The sequence below is a fragment of the Haliotis cracherodii genome, unplaced genomic scaffold (assembly GCF_022045235.1).
Source record: "Haliotis cracherodii isolate W230 unplaced genomic scaffold, xgHalCrac1.p SCAF_14, whole genome shotgun sequence".
In the NCBI taxonomy this organism is placed as follows: domain Eukaryota; kingdom Metazoa; phylum Mollusca; class Gastropoda; order Lepetellida; family Haliotidae; genus Haliotis; species Haliotis cracherodii.
This window is the reverse complement of record NW_027266269.1, coordinates 27,315,857-27,334,127: the sequence shown is the minus strand read 5'-3', so window position 1 is coordinate 27,334,127 and position 18,271 is coordinate 27,315,857. Positions and strand designations below refer to the sequence as shown.

At 40.5% G+C, this 18,271-nt stretch overlaps 1 protein-coding gene across 1 annotated transcript in view; it reads right to left on the bottom strand.

The window, feature by feature from the left end:
- The window catches only part of LOC139461152 (NADPH oxidase 5-like), a 38,597-nt gene extending 21,537 nt beyond the window's left edge, over positions 1-17,060 (bottom strand). Inside the window, exons 1-4 of the mRNA XM_071242711.1 lie at positions 16,877-17,060; positions 12,937-13,113; positions 2,996-3,107; positions 2,090-2,240 (exon numbers count right to left, since the gene is read on the bottom strand). Coding sequence (XP_071098812.1) covers positions 2,090-2,240; positions 2,996-3,107; positions 12,937-13,113; positions 16,877-16,899 — 463 coding nt within the window. The 5' untranslated portion in view covers positions 16,900-17,060. The remainder of the gene's footprint in view (positions 1-2,089; positions 2,241-2,995; positions 3,108-12,936; positions 13,114-16,876) is intronic.
- Between the last annotated feature and the right edge of the window lie 1,211 nt (positions 17,061-18,271).

Here is an 18,271-nt window from a genome sequence, read left to right as displayed (position 1 = left end):
CATGTACAAGCTTCAGCAATTGTATATTCCTAATCTAACATTTTGTGCTCAAGACTGAATGTCATGTCATTGTGGCTTCTCTCTGGGGGACTCATGTCGAGTATATTAGGGAGAGAAGTGAGAGACGCCTTTATTTAACATGTCGGGGACTGATCGCGTATTTACATAAACCAACTCAGATCATTATCAGATATGGTAAACACGAAGTGACTGAGTATGGTTCTACGCCGCTTTCAGCAATATTCGAGCAATATCACGGCGGAAGACAACAGAAATGGTTCCACACATTGTAGCCGTGTTGGGAATCGAACCCGGTCCTAAGCGTGATGAGCGAAGGCAGCCAGTTGGTTGGTTGGTTGGTTGGTTGGTTGTTTAACGCCGCACTCAGCAATATTCCAGCTATACAACAGCGGTTTGTAAACAATCGAGTTTGGACCAGACAGTCCTGTGATTGACATCATGAACATCGATCCACGCAATTGGGATACGATGACATGCATCAACCAAGACAGCGAGCCTGACCACCCGATTCCGTTAGTCGCCCCTTACGACAAGCATAGTCGCCTTTTACGGTTGCTGAAGACCTATTCTATCCCGGATCTTCACGGGTCAAAGGCAGCCAGAAAGACTATATGGCGTATTAATAATATCCTATAGTTTGCCCGTTCAGTTTGTGAAACATATCACTTAATATGAAGTCGTGAACGTGATAATTGGACATGAAGATTCCAAGTTCCCTCACACCAAAAACAATTGAGCCAGTAAGCAGACATGTCATCGCGATCTGACCTCAAGCCCTGGCGTGGCAAACTAATGGTTTCTATCATTAGCAATGACCTTCCCTGTGGGAGTACTGTGACTCATATCCGGTCTTCAGCCGCTACTGGCTTTAATCGGCTTGTACGACACAAATGGCATACAAGAGACCAATTATGATCAGATGATATGAGGTGAAATTTGGTTAAACGTCTCGTTCAAGATTACTGCACTTTTATAGCGACGCGCGCGGGCGCACGTGTGCGTGCGTGCGTGTGTGCGTTCGTGCGTGCGTGCGTGTGTGTATGTAGTCCGGACTAATGCCGGGTTGGTGGAGTAGCCAAGTGGTTAATGTGTTCGCTCGTCACGCCGAAGGCCCGGATTCGATTCCCGACATGGGTACAATGTGTGAAGCCCATTTCTGGTGTTCTCCGCCGTGATACTGCTGGAAGCGGCGTAAAAACATACTCACTCACTCACTACAAGCATGGGCTGCTAAATAGCGACTCTAACCCGGATCTTCACGGCTTGTGTAACCTATGAGATGAGGTCGTCATATGTCGGGAATCGAACCCGGGTCTTCGGCGTGACGAGCGAACGCTTTAACCACTAGGCTACCCTACCGCCCCGGATTAATGATGCTATCTTCATTATAGAAACAAATCTGTAGTTTTCCGTAGCACCCACACGACAGGTAACAAATGTAAGCCACTTTGGAATGATATGTCGTCATCGGCTCCCATGGCAAGTGAACCCCAATCCACAGCAAAAGTAGATAAAGTACATAATTATTCACACTAAAAATAAAATGACATTGTCATCAGACCCTTGAAGATCCGGGCTAGAGCAGCTCTTCAGCAACCCATGCTTGCCGTATAAGGCGACTATGCCTGTCGTAAGAGACGACTGACGGGGTCGGCTGGTCAGGCTCGCTGATTTGGTTGATGCATGTCATCCTATCCCATTTGCGTAGATCGATGCTTATGATATCGACCATTGGATTGTCTGAACCAGACTCGATTATGTACAGAACGCCTCATATAGCTAGAATATTGCTGAGTGCTCCGTTAAACAACAAACAAACAAACAAACAGTTAGAAAAGGTCAACAGCAACAAATGCTGGTCGTAAAAGGCAACTTAAAGAAACAGGATCGGTGACGCGGGTGATAACGTGTCCTCGCACCCGACGGCATGGAGCGTTGTTCACCATCAGTCACTGGATTGTTTGGTCCAGACTCGAATATATACAGGCCGCTGTCATATAGATGGAGCATTGCTAAATCCGACGTAAAACAATGAATAAACAAAATTTATATCTTGGGGGGAACCTACCATTCTGGTCGTACACTTGGAAGAGAAAGTTGAGTTTTTCTGTCGAGTTCGCCTGTGTGAGCTTCCTGAGTGACGCAAGGAGTTCAGACACCTCGATTGTCTCGCTCTTGTTTGTGTCGAACAGCTTGAAATACCTCTCTCCAAAAAACGACTACAACGGAATGAAATATAAGCATAAAAAACTAATTCAAACATAATGGAGACTTGGAAAGAAAAATTACCAACCCGACCAATTCTGAGTATGAGATGAAACGTGGTATTATGTATGAGGGTATCGATCGGTTTTGTAACTCCATAAGTCTTTCGCACGATATTTCTTTATTCGCAAGTGGTAGTATATGTCTGAGAGAATATAAAAATAGCAATCGACGTCATGACAGATATCAGCGCGCGGGGAAGCCTAGTGGTTAAAGCATTCGCTCGTCACGCCGAAGGCCCTGGTTCGATTCCGGACATGGGTAGAATGTGTGAAGCTCATGTCTGGTGTCCCCCGCCGTGATATAGCTAGAATATTGCTAAATGCGGGGTAAACCCATACTCGCACACTCACTCAGTATTCACAAACATGCAACACGCTGAAACCATACGAGGGGGCATGGGTGGCCCAGTCGTTTAAGACGCCTCGATTCGCTGTGCAGAGTTTCGTCCCTTGGGCACGCCAGAAACCTATGATTGTGGGTTCGAATCCCGGTTTGCCCTAATTATATTTCTAGGTTTGTCATCACCATACCCGTGCTCGTTGGTTTTACCGAAGTGGTAAACGTCCGAGACCTGCATCACTTGGGGCTTTCCTCCCGCATTAAGCTGACACGCCGTGATATAACTGGAATACTGTTAAAAGCGGCGTTAAACCCAACTCACTCACTCGTTCACTGAAATCAGACTAAGGTACAAAACTTGACATACGTCTTTGACTCTGAGGATCTTCTTGAAGGTCTTGTAGTCAATCTCAGAGCCCAAGTCCACGCTATTTGACACCTGCTTCTCCAGCTCACGCAGGATGTGGGCATCCCCATCACTGAAAAGCATCATCAGAATTTATAATTTTACAAACACAAACACATTCGCTCATTTCCTGATCTATACACACGAGTGAGTGGGTATTTTTGATTTCACTCGTGGGTGGTAAAACCTCTGAGACCTGCTTCACTTCGGGCTTTCCTCCTACACTAAGCTGACACGCCGTGATATAACTGGAATATTGACTAAACACGTAAAATGAGCTATCGCTTCACATCCTATAACACCACCTAAACACAACATCCACATAATCTGGTGGAATTTTAACATGTTTAGAATTTTTAACACGTTCAAATACGTTTAGAATTTAAACATCTTTAAACATGCTTAGAGTTTAGAAATTTTCAGAATTTACACATACTTAGAGTTTAAACATATTTAGAATTGAAACATCTTTTAACATATTTAGAACTGAAACATCTTTAAACATATTTAGAATTGAAACATCTTTAAACATATTTAGAATTGAAACATCTTTAAACATATTCAGAATTGAAACATCTTTAAACATATTTAGAATTCAAACATCTGTAAACATGTTTTGAATTTTAACACGTTTAATGCTTAAACATGTTTCGTATTTAAACACGTTTATACTAATATAATTCGAAAAATTATATTTGGGACATCAAAAGTCTCCTTAGCAAAGGTGGTAGCTTGAAGGACTACAAATCAAGAAGTCGCAGGTTCGAATCCCGCCGGTTTTAAAGGTGTTGTCCTGACAGTGAGATTATATCTGATTACTTAGAGTCTAAACGTTTTTGGTTAACCAGCCCCTACTTCTGTATCCCCTTTAAAAGCTAAAAACCCTTAGAGAGCCCCTCTTTTATAAATTACCCCAAATGAATTTCAAGGGATGTAAGGTCTTGCCAACATTTTGACCCTAAACACGTTTAGAAATAAACGCGTTAAAATAATGGGGCAAGGAACGTGTTTGTGGTCTAAACATTTTTACAGTGCACTGAACGACTGATCAATGTTCCTACGTCAGTTAATTATAACCTCCCCTTTCAAATCTGCACCTTAACACGTGACATAAAACTCTACAGGTACCTCACGCGTTGATAGACTCTAATGGCTTTATATTTATGATCTAGTTTGTTTTAAACACCTGTATTATGTTAAAACACGAACTGGGTGTACCTTTTGCACACTGACAAAGATCTAAATATCCTCATGGCGCGAAATACATTACAGGTGCTAATGCATATACTCTGACGTCATCATGAAGACATACTCGTCATGTCCTGTTGTCATGTCATCCATGAAAGGAAGATGAAAAACTCATAGGGACGTATCACGTTAACTGAAGCCAGGTTTCAAGGATGTCCGGGTACAAACCGCTGATATAGAGAGACAGATGTAGACACACTAATCACTGTTGTTTCTAAGTCTTCTACCATTTTCTACAGTATCCGTTGCCTGCGGACAGTTCGTATCAGGCAGACCATCAGAACGGCGGCCATGAATAGTGGTGCATGACTGAGTTTTACTGGAAGTAGGCATACTCCCTGCAGGCGATCACAGTCGCCGTTGTTCCCAGGGACCTAGACTGACACTATGTTAATATTTGCTTTCTTCTTGAAGCATTGGTTCAGTGATTGGATAAAGTAACGTTTTTTACTGTTACCAAACATAATAATCTCTAATAATAATATACATCTATTCCATATGAACAGAGCATTTTAGAGATACAAAAACACCTTTGTTGTATATAAGAATAAATAAGAATGCTAATACCAAATACCAGGTGTATACGGGACCGTGGATTTAATATTTTCGAAGGGGTGGGGTGATTCTTGTTTGGGAATAATATATAGGCGAATATTATTCACTCGGTCGTTAAATTCAAAACGTCATCGCGAGAGAAATATTCGCGATTAGCCGCCGAAGCTGCTTCTAGTAGATATAAGAGACAAAACAGTGATGAAATAGGAATGCTTCACTGAAAATCAGTTATGACCAGCTCTTCGCGAAACAGGTAGAGGGGGAAAATAGTATATTTATGTGTCACGCGTTACATAGGCTGTGTATATACAGAAATGGACATATAATTTAAAAGTAACGCCCAACCATAAGGCTTATGGGACAAAATAAAACAATAATACATATATGAATAAAACATAAGCGGGATACTGTTCGTAAAAATGGTAAAATTCATAGTAAACATAATGTTCATGAATTACATAATTTTTATTACGTTTATACATTTTATAAAGTGTGCTTGCTAATAAGACTTGTAAATTTTCTGACTTTAAAATAATAATAAATTTGTTGAAATTAGTTAGATTTGTGAAGGAAGGATTTAATGATATTTAGAAAGTGCGTGTCTTAAATCTAAAAAAAGGACATGATATTAAAAAATGTAAATAATTTTTAATATTTCTCTTTATAACTGTTTCAAACATTGTGGGCAACATCTAGAAGAGGGGTTGGTGGTTTGTTAAAACGTCCAGTTTCTATGGCAAGAGTTAAAGATCCACATCTGAACAAAGCTAAAATGCGATGGCTGTTCTATATATTACTTTTTAAACATGTCCTGCACCTCAAGTAGCACCGTCACTCGTGACATGCATAAAAATATAAGTGCGTGTTGCATAATGCTGCGCCCAGTACTCTTGCCCTACGACGGCGGTCTGTAAACAAACGAGACCAGACACGCACATTTGTTCTTTGAGAGATGAACTCGTTAATGTTTTGGGCAGCCACAACACAATATTGTTTAGTAAATCCATGCTTTCAAAGTATGTTTAGTAAACAATGAGGACAAACATATTGTTTTGTCATTTCGGGAACAGATAATATGTTTCACTTCAGAATGCACATAAGGCTCACACCCTTGAGACATACACTGGGTGGATTTCGAGTATTCCCACAATATAATAGTATACACACAGGTCGGACAGGTTCGTCAATCGCAAATACATTAACCTGTGAATTGAGCCCGTTTAAGTGCCCCATTAAGATATCAAACACAAAGAACACACATTGAGAGAACCGCCGATCATGGAAACGTCCAGTCAGCAGGGACGCACATTCACTGTAAAACGACCCTGAATTCCATTCGGTTAAGAAATAATCTCATTCAGACTTTCGGAAGTTGTCAATAACAAATTAGTATTGCAATCGAACAATAGACTTCACACGAAAGGCAGTTAGAAGTCGAAAACAAATCTCAAGGGAGGGCCGCGGGGCTTTTGATTCTGACAGTGGGGTGGAAATACGGGTCCAGACAGCCGTGGGGCTTCTGATTCGGACACTGCGGTGTGAAAACCATGCATGGCTGAAGCATTGATCTACACCTTAATATGAATAAGACTGTGGAGTCGAAATATTTTGTACGTCCACTGAAGTGCGTGTTTGCATTAGTACTGTAACTCTCAAGAGTGAGTGAGTGAGTGAGTATGGTTTTTCGACGCATTTAGCAATATTCCCGCAATATCGCGGCGGGTGACACCAGAAATGGGCTTCACACATTGTACCCATGTCGGGAATCGAACCCGGTTCTTCGGCGTGACGAACGAACCCTTTAACCACTAGGCTACCCGCTCGCCCGTAACTCTCAAGACAGTGGTTGATCATGCTGATATGCTCATTGATTCTGGTCGTGATTCACGGTAAGGAAACAAACAAAATAATCTTACAGAAACGTCTTGGCGTTTATACAAGAAAATTTAATGTCAAGATTTAAGGTCACGTTTTGTAGAGGTAAAGAAATAATGTCAAATGACCATCACATCAAACTTATTGTATTTCCATTTCCTATCTACATGAGTTGTACAACGACCAAGTCGTTCAAGTCTTTGAAAGGCATTTAGAAGTGATACACATGAGGAAGAGTTTATGGATGTCAACTTCTTTATTATGAGGAACACCAAGTCATTTCCCTCGAAGAGTTACACGTGTGTAAACGTGATGTAAACGTCATGATAGAGAAGCTAACAAATTCTCTTCCTCAAGTGTATCACTTCTAAATACCATTCAAAAACTACTCTTAATTAATCTACTTTTGTGTTCATTCCCACGACGGTATTTCCGTGAATACATAATTATACATCTCAATCTATAGGCCTGCCGGCGAAATTAGACTTATTCAGTTACAGATGAAAGCATCTCGAATACTGTAGCTCTAAAGCAACACTGTGTGCCTGATGAAGGCCGGGAGAGCTGGAGCTAAACATTTATGTAGTAAATTAATAAATAAATTTAATATTGAACGCCACATGATTATGACTAGTCGTTTGTTTGTTTGTTGTTTAACGCCGCACTCAGCAATATTCCAACTATATGACGGCGGTCTGTAAATAATCGAGTCTGGACCAGACAGTCCAATGATTGACATCATGAGCATCGATCCACGCAACTGGTAGTCGGAATCGTGGAATGTATTCTTTCTTGGAGATTTCTTGTGATAATGCAAAGTGTTCTGTTGCTCATTTTTTTCAAATACTAGAGTGAGTGCGGCGGGTCTTCGGCGTGATGAGCGAACGCTTTAACCACTAGGCTACCTCACCGCCCTCCTCATAATAAGTAAGCTGACATCAATACAAACTGTAGATATTCCATTTAAAGATTTAAAAGAAAAATAACTTAAGATAAACGTTTTATTCATGTTTCAGTTTAAGAAATCACTCCGGGCTCTTTGCGTCGAATGACAGAAATAGTCGGCACTGCAGTTGTCCAATTAAAATGCGAATAGGATGCATTGGTTTAATCCCTGGCACAACCAGCCGCTTCACAAGGTGTAATCACCCCATTTAACCTATTGTGATAACAGGAAAGATGTTCTGGGGACCTTTACAGCTTAGGGTTCCCAGGATGGTGTTTAGATATTTTTTTGGCGTGTTATGACATGACCGACCAAGCTGATTGTGTGTAATCAAGCATAGTTAAGGTCACCGACCCAATTATCCTTCTCATAAAAAGACACCTTTTGCTGTCAACCATTTACAAGGTAGATCGTTAAAAACGACACAAAAACATCTATGATGACCTTATGTATGTGTTGACAATTACACTTGGCTGTGAGGACGCGCGGCAGTAACGCCAGTGAGTGGGGGGGTGGGCGGGGTTAGATACACCTGGTCTGTGACAGAGATGTAGTTATGTTAAACATAGAAACATAAATGGGGAGAACCGGGATTCAAACCCACGACCATGGGTTTCTGGCGTGCCCAATGGGACACAACTCTATAAAGCGAATTACGGCGCCTTACACCTCTGGGTCACCCGCTGTCTCCCCCGCTGTTTTGTCCAACTTTGACTTCTGTAGCTGTAATTGTGGAAAATATTATCTAGTTTGGTGGGATGTTTTGTCCAACTTTGACTTCCACAGCTGTAATTGTGGAAAATATTATCTAGTCTGGTGTGATGTTTTGTCCAACTTTGACTTCTGTAGCTGTAATTGTGGATAATATTATCTAGTTTGGTGTGATGTTTTGTCCAACTTTGACTTCCACTGCTGTAATTGTGGAAAATATTATCTAGTTTGGTGGGATGTTTTGTCCAACTTTGACTTCCACAGCTGTAATTATGGAATATATGACCTAGTCTGGTGTGATGTTTTGTCCAACTTTGACTTCCACTGCTGTAATTGTGGAATATATGATCTAGTTGGTGTGATGTTTTGTCCAACTTTGATTTCCACAGTTGTAATTGTGGAATATATGACCTAGTCTGGTGTAATGTTTTGTCCAACTTTGAGTATATAATTATTAATATCTGGTTTGCTGAGACTTTTGTCCAACACTGGCTTTAATAGCTATAAGTGGGGTATATGATATCTTGGTTATTGCGATGTTTCGCAAATAATCGAAACTCAAACCCACACAGATCGTGTGGCATCAGGAATAACATTTGTTCTTTGACGGTGGGGACCCGTGAAGATTCCGGGGTAGTAGTATAGGTCTTCAGCAACCCATGCTTGCCGTAAAAGGTGACTATGCTTGTCGTAAAAGGCGACTAACGGGATCGGGTGGTCAGGCTCGCTGACTTGGTTGATGCATGTCATCGTTCCCAATTCCGTGGATCGATGCTCATGATATAAATCACTGGATTGTCTGGTCCAGACTCGATTTTTTACAGACCGCCGTCATATAGCTGGAATATTGCTGAATTAAACAACAAACCAACCAACCAACCAACCAATCTTTGACGGTGGTGATTACCCGAACTGGCGTGTTTGGAGATTAATGCTGTCCCTATCTAAGGACCCGCAAACCCTTAGAAATCACTGACGGCTGCTTAAAGCTGTATAGGTTTGTTTATGAAAAAACAGACATTAGAACAATAACATCTGTCTTCATCTAAATACAGCCCATATCGTGTTTATCTACAATGTGTGTTGACTATATACGATACGAGCACAATGGTGTGTTTCGCAATGTACCAGCCGCACTTCTTGTACAATGACGTGTTTGTGAGATTGGTATTTAGGGCACCTTGACATCCACCGATGATGTCATCTCGAATGAGAATGATTGCCAACGTACCAACAATAATGAATTATGTCGTTAGGTAGACCGAAATACGTTTTTATCCAAGGAACTAGTTTTGTCAGTAGCAACGCACACAGTCATCTGGCAAATCAGCCAGGAAACTCGATCAACCAGAGCCGGTAAACAGCTTAAAGAGCTGCTTGGTAATACGCCAACTTACTTAAGTATTAACACACCCGCGTTAATCCGGACATACGTATTTCCCACCGTGAAGATCCGAGTTAGAATTGGTCTTCAGCACTTCATGATTGTCGAAAGAGGCGACTAAGGGGACGCGATGCATGTCACCGTATCCCAAATGCGAAGATCGATGCACCTACTGTCAGTCACTGGATTGTCCTGTCCAGACTCGATAATTTACAGAACGCCTTTCATTGCTGACTTGCGTTAAATAATAGACAAATAAGATAACGTTTTCCAATGAAGTCACCCGGTTTAACGAAACATTTAAGGACATGATCGCGTCCTGTTAATTATAAACTTTCTCAACATATCATATCATAGCATATCTGAATAAAGCATTGTTTGAAACAGTGCCTTCGGAGTTCGGATGTTTCCATATTCAATTATTTATTGTATGAAATAGGTGGTCTATTGTTCATTGCGGTGAAAAATAACATTTACTCACTCTTGTATTTGAAAATATTTCAAATATAAACGACAAAGCCCTTTGCACAATTCAGTGAGTGAGTGAGTTGGGTTTAACGCCGCTTTTAACAGTATTCCAGTTATATCACGGCGTGTCAGCTTAATGCGGGAGGAAAGCCCGAAGTGATGCAGGTCTCAGACGTCTACCACTTCTGTGAAACCCACGAGCACAGGTATGGTGCTGACAAACCTAGAAACATAATCGGGGCGAACCGGGATTCGAACCCACAATCATAGGTTTCTGGCGTGCCCAAGGGACGAAACTATGCAAAGCCAATAGAGGCGCCTTAGACGACTGGGCCACCCGTGCCCCCCCCCCCCCCCCCCAACACACACACACACACATACACACACCCACACTCACAATTAAAATAAATCTCTGCTACAAGTGTACGATTGTACGATTCCGGCTATGTGATCAGGATGTGTTTATGAATCATGGTTCAATTGTGATGATATGAGGTGATCGCGAAAAGGTGAACAAATGTAGACACCAAAGGCTGGAGCTGTTGGAAAATTTGAAACTTGCCGTCATCCCCTGGCCCTACCAGCCTGATGGTTGTCACGAATAGTGAGAGTAAAACACGTTGTGCACAGTAAATCCACCTTTTTCCAACATTCATATATTGATAATATTGATTGGGCTATATGTAGCTCATGCGCTCGACTGTAACTTGCAACGATTACTATACACTAGGTCAATTTGCATTATACAAGGAAACCTTCTATAACGTCATCTATTCTTTCGGGATCTTTCGTGTGTGTAAGATGGGCTCTAATGGCCCCGACAAGACCCTGACCTAGGTGATGCCACCTCTGAGGTGGGTTATTACAGGAATAATAAGAACAAGTATCTCCTCTGTCCTTTCGCAGGGTAATAGCTTGTCTAATTTCGCAATTTAGCAATTTTTCAAATTGATCGTGGTAGACGAGTTCGATTTAAACAGTATTTAAGTTATATCACGGTGTGTCGGCTCAAAGTAATGTTGATTTTAGACGTTTACCGTGTGCAAACAGACGCGTCAGGAAACATTTACCTGTCAGCTTCATTCATATGAACGATAGGGCAATATAGTCAGAAAATCTGATACCCTTTGCCTTCATATGAACAAAATCGCAATAGTAATTTGGATCTGTTTAATCACGTTTCTGTACCATGTGTTCTATGTTAATGTGTGATATGCGTATGTGTTCTATGTTTATGTGTTCTATGTTTATGTGTTCTGTGTATGTGTTCTATGTTTATGTGTTCTTTGTATGTGTTCTATGTTTATGTGTTCTATGTTTATGTGTTCTATGTTTATGTGTTCTATGTTTATGTGTTCTGTGTTTATGTGTTCTATGTTTATGTGTTCTATGTTTATGTGTTCTGTGTATGTGTTCTATGTTTATGTGTTCTGTGTATGTGTTCTATGTTTATGTGTTCTGTGTATGTGTTCTATGTTTATGTGTTCTGTGTATGTGTTCTATGTTTATGTGTTCTGTGTATGTGTTCTATGTTTATGTGTTCTGTGTATGTGTTCTATGTTTATGTGTTCTGTGTATGTGTTCTATGTTCATGTGTTCTATGTTATGTGTTCTATGTTTATATGTTCTATGCGTATGTTTTCTATGTGTATGTGTTCTATGTTTATGTGTTCTATGTTTATGTGTTCTATGTTTATGTGTTCTGTTTATGTGTTCTGTGTTTATGTGTTCTGTGTATGTGTTCTATGTTTATGTGTTCTGTGTATGTGTTCTATGTTTATGTGTTCTGTGTATGTGTTCTATGTTCATGTGTTCTATGTTATGTGTTCTATGTTTATATGTTCTATGCGTATGTTTTCTATGTTTATGTGTTCTGTTTAAGTGTTCTATGTTTAAGTGTTCTATGCTTATGTGTTCTATGTTTATTCGTCTACGTTAAAGTGTTCTATGCGTATGTGTTCTATGCTAATGTGTTCTATTTATGTATTCTATGTTAATGTGTTCTATGTTCATGTCTTCTATGCGTGTGAAAAGATTCCGGTGAACAATTTCGGGATGAAAGGATGATTCAAGTGTGATTTAGATGAATTTCTGTTAAAGGTGAGCGAGTGAATGAATGGGTGTTGATACAATTCCCTATTGGAGAGGGAGTCCTAAGTTGGATAACTTGTTCCCAATCCATTTCAATCTGAATAAAATATGTTTAAATCACAATTCCCTAAATGTATCAATGTTGTCATCCATAAATGTTAGAGATACTTTGTTAAATTGTTTGATAGGCATAAGATAATTTGTTATGCAACTGCATTAAATCTCCGGATCCAGCAGGTACACGCCATATCATGACTGACATTATCAGCGTGGAGCGATATGTAACCTGTATTCGTCTGAAGTGAGAATACAACATTGATTCAGAGTGTAGGTCTCTGCTTTGACACAGTGAACACGAACGGTGTATTTTGAGGAGAGTGGTTAATACAACAAATAGCCACAAAATCCTTTCCAACTGATCATGTGTGTGTGAATCACTATCAAATAGTGATGATACCGATGAGACGGGCACGCGTGTTGACAAACAACGAAACACAATAAGGGTGAAACTGCGATACGAAACAACGCTAGATAGTTGGATATCCATAGCATTGTGAATGTGGCCTAGCTGAGTAAGGCAGGTTAGAAGTGTTTTAATAGAATAAGAACATATATGTTTCCTACCTGAGGACCGTCTCCTTCTTTGCTTGAGTGTTAAGTGTTTCGTCAGCAGTGCTGGTGTCGACTTGTGGTTCCTCGGGGGTAGAGGCTTCTCGGGTATCGCTGTCAGCAATTTCAATAACAAGATCCCCAGTTGTAACGTCTTTCTGATCTTGTTGCTCATTCATGATGGCGGGCGTCCTGTTGCAGATATAGTTATCCATCATCACCCTTCCTATAGCGCTACTGTCGTTCATCGTCGTTGCAACACCGTTAATACCCGTACCACAACACGAAGCAGTCATTTGACTCAGTGACACTTTCACCTGTAACACGTGACCTCACCTTTGTCCTCCACCAGAAGGAACACCAACTGGTAATGGCTGCTGGCAATGTATGGATGTGTTGAGATACGCAACAATCGGTCGTAGGTACGGGTGGAATATAATCTTATTGTATCATCTCGTCACAACATTCAGTACACTGCGGCATGTCGGGGTGTTTTCATGAAGACTAATCAGGATTAGAGCTGTTCATTGTTACGTGCAAGTCACTTAACACAGGTTGTCACGTTGGGGGATTACCATCAGATTATCGGCTGGGATTTCCAGCGGGGTTCGTGTCTGGTTCTACGGGGGATTTGCCTTTTGTGCATGAGTAGAATCACGGCGGGAGGTGAGTCGTAGTACGTAGTGATGGTGATTATTATGGTTATGATGATGATGATTATGATTAAGATTATTATTATTTATGGTGGTGGTGGTAGTAGTAGTAGTCTGGTAGTAGTAGTAGTGCTGGTAGTGGTAGTCTTAGTAGTGGTCGTGATAATGGTGATGATGATGATGATGATGATGATGATGATGATTGTGATTATTTTTATTATTATTTATGGTGGTGGTGGTAGTAGTAGTCTGGTAGTAGTAGTAGTGTTGGTAGTGGTAGTCTTAGTAGTGGTCGTGATAATGGTGATGATGATGATGATGATTATGATTATGATTAGTTTTGTTATTATTTATGGTGGTGGTGGTAGTAGTAGTAGTCTGGTAGTAGTAGTAGTGCTGGTAGTGGTAGTCTTAGTAGTGGTGGTGGTCGTCGTCGTATGGTAGTGTTAGTATGGTAGTTGTCGAAGCCGTATTATTATTATTATTAGTATGATTAGTAGTAGTTTGTTTGTTGTTTAACGCCGCACCCAGCAATATTCCAGCTGTATGATGGCGGTCTGTAAAAAATCGAGTCTTGACCAGACAATTCAGTGATTGACATCTTGAGCATCGACGTAAGCATTTGGGATACTATCGTAATACGGTAGTAGTAGTAACAGTTGTAGAAGTAGTAGTGGTAGTTACGATCGTATTAGTATTAGTATTAGTATTAGTATTAGTAGTAGTAGTAGTAGTAGTAGTAGTAGTAGTAGTAGTAGTAGCAATAATAATAAGTAAGGATAAGATTTATGGTTGAACAACTTCGTTATGACAATTAAGAGCGACGTTTCGGTGCAGGTTCTAACACCGTTATGAAGCAAGTGATGCACATAGTATGGTTGACAAGTATATATGCAGGTAGGAGGCAATGTTTATACAGTATAGTAGATATCAGATATCACATACCCCCGGCGTAACATCAACTCATCAACCCAATCAGTCATAATCCTGTTGTTTATATCTCTGGCTTCAGTTTTGTTATAATAATGTTACTTACTCCGCCGGTTTCTTAACTACCCCTTTTGTGATATCTACTCTACTGTATAAACATTGCCTCCTACCTGCATATATACTTGTCAACCACACTCTGTATATCACTTGCTTGATAACGGTGTTAGAACCTACACCGAAACGTCGCTCTTAATTGCAATAAAGAAGTTGTTCATAAATATTATCCTTACTTAGAACTACAACTTCGAAATCCCTGTCAAAGAAGTTACTCAAAATAAGTTAAGGACTAACAATTGAAAGACTGTGTTTCAATACCCATGAGCCACGTCAGATTAACTTAGTCTTTCGAAAATATCGGGTGTTATATTGAGTAGTTCTCAAATTGCCAAAGTGGTAGGTTTGGGCGTGGTCGAATCCGACATAGTTGCTGTAGTCGTAATGGTTGTCGCAGTAAGGAAGGAAGTAACAGTGGTGAAGTATCGTCACTGATATGCACAAGTCAGGTGGTGGTATAATAACACATTCCCACCAACAGGAAACACATTTCCACCAACAGGAAACACATTCCCACCAACAAGAAACACATTCCTATTAAGAAGAAACAATTGTCTATCTCGAGAAACACATTTCTATCTGCGTAAAATACATTCCTATCAACAAGAACCACATACCTATCAACAAGAAACACATTTCTATCAACAAGAAACACATTTCTATCAACAAGAAACATTTCTATCAACGAGAAACACCTTCCTATTATAAACAAGAAACGCATTCCTATCAACAAGAAACACATTTCTATCAACGAGAAACACATTCCTATAAACAAGAAACACGGTCCTAGTAATAAGAAACATATTTCTATCAACAGGAAACACATTCCTATCAACAAGAATCACATTTCTATCAACTGGAAACACATTCCTATCAACAAGAAACACATTTCTATCTACGAGAAACACATTCCTATCACCAAGAAACACATTTCTATCAACAAGAAACACGGTCCTATTAATAAGAAACACATTTATATCAACAAGAAACGTATTTCTATCAACAAGAAACACATTCCCATCAACAAAAACACCTTCCTATTATTAACAAGAAACACATTCCTATCACAAAGAAACACATTCCTATCAACGAGAAACACATTCCTATTAATAACAAGAAACACATTCCTATCAACGAGAAACACGTTCCTATAAACAAGAAACGTATTCCTATCAACAAGAAACACATTTCTATCAACGAGAAACACCTTCCTATTATTAACAAGAAACGTATTCCTATCAACGAGAAACACATTCCTATACACAAGAAACGTATTCCTATCAACAAGAAACACATTCCTATCAACGAGAAACAACTTTCTATTTTTAACAAGAAACACATTCCTATCAACGAGAAACACTTTCCTATAAACAAGAAACGTATTCCTATCAACAAGAAACACATTCCTATCAACGAGAATCACATTCCTATAAACAAGAAACAATTCTATTGACAAGAAACACATTTCTATCAACAAGAAACACATTCCTATCAACAATATACGAATATGTACATTTATGAACACACAATGGCATTGCAAGTGGTCAAATGTAACAAATGTTATATTTAGGATAACATTTTCTCAGTAAAGTACATATTCTAGCCGGTCTTGGGTTGGGTCCCATCCGGGATTCGAACCCACACTGCTAGAGTGAGGCACCTTAGTCGCCAGCACACAAAATCATCGACCTAACCCACTAAGCCACAGAGGCTTCCACAAAAAATGAAAGTCCGACTAGTGGTAGTTCAGATCACGTACCTTGAATACCCCTCTGACAAGTATAAATGGCTCCCGCGGCCGAGAGCTATGAACACACAATGTCATTTAGAAAGTGGTAACAAATGTGATATTTGGGATAAAACTTTCTCAATATTAAGTACAGATTGTACATTACTAAGAAAGTGTTGTCCCAAATATAACATTTGTTAAATAAGAACATTCTCCTCACCTGGTGGGGGCACGGGTGGCCCAGTCGTCTAAGGCGCCGCGATTCACTGTGCAGAGTTGCGTCCCATGGACACGCCAGAAACCTATGATTGTGGGCTCGAATTCCGGTTTCCACCGATGATGTTCCTAGGTTTGTCAGCACCATACCCGTGCTCGTGGGCTTCACCAGAGAGGTAAACGTCTGAGACCAGCATCACGTCGGGCTTTCCTCCCACATTAAGCTGACACGCCTTGATATAACTGGAATACTGTTAAAAGCGGTGTCAAACACAACTCAATCAATCAAATCTCTTAAGCTGGTTGTACTTACCGCATACCACGTCTCGTGTCCATACTGAACTTGTTGTGTTAGCATTCATAAACCGATTGTGAGGAGGTGAAAATCTTTTGTGGTAGAAAGCACACATGAAGGGAACTTGCCACGGCACTAAGGCTTGACAGACGAAGCTTGCTATGTCAAGTTTGCTTGCACTCCAAAACCAAAGCACTATAACATGGCTAACATAATCTAGCAACTGCGCGTTCAACTAGCAGAGCGTGTTGCCCGTTGGGGTACTTGGATTTCACTGTGAATGTAGTGTGATTGTGAAACCAGTGTTCTCATTCTCACTACGCACCACTGCGTGATCGTGTTGTAGGGAAGAGTATAAGAGTGCGTATCAGGTAACAAGCTAACTCCCACTACCAATCTTCCCGAGGCTAGGGAGTTAACTGACTGTAAAAAGTCCAGTTTCCACCCTTGCCGAGCTATAGTCCGCTCGGTGCAAATTCTTACCGATGATATGCAAAATAGATAACAATCCGAAAACAACAATTCGTCTTAAATGGCATGAAATTTGTTTATTTGTCCATACGAACTCGTCACCACAATTTCAGACAATGTCACTACCCTCATACAATATGCACTAAAAGTAAGTGCGTGTTCCTACTATTACCGGCGGTCGGGTAGCCTAGTGGTTACTGCGTTAGCTCGTCACGCCGAAGACCCGGGTTCGATTACCGACATGGGTACAATGTCTGAAGCCCATTTCCCCGCCGTGATAATGCTTGAATATTGCTAAAAGCGGCGTAAAACCAAACTCACTCACTCCTACTATTACCCCCACCACTTCTGCTACCACCGCTACCATTATAACTACTATCTTTACTACTTGATAACACTAACATAAAAACTAATATTTATTAAGCCATACACAGTAAACTACGTTTATAACGAACCCGCTTATAACGAACTGACAGATATAACGAATTTATTTTTGGCCCCGGCAATTAGCTGTATATTTGCTGTATATATGCATATAACGATCTGCGGTTATAACGAACTAAAATTTGTTGTCCCTCTAAGTTCGTTATAACCGTAGTTTACTGCACATATAAACGCAACGCCAGAGAACCCCCGGAACAGGTTTCATTTGGGATAAAAGGCACAAATAAGTGAATCCCTGAAAACTATTGATGATATCGGGTGTTTACCAGGACAAACATTCCCCCCGAGTAAGTGAGTGAGTGAGTGAGTGAGTGAGTTGGGTTTAACGCCGCTTTTAACAGTATTCCAGTTATATCAAGGCGTGTCAGCTAAATGTGGGAGGAAAGCCCGAAGTGATGCAGGTCTCAGACGTTTACCACTTCGGTGAAACCCACGAGTACGGGTATGGTGCTGACAAACCTAGAAACATAATCGGGGCGAACCGGGATTCGAACCCAC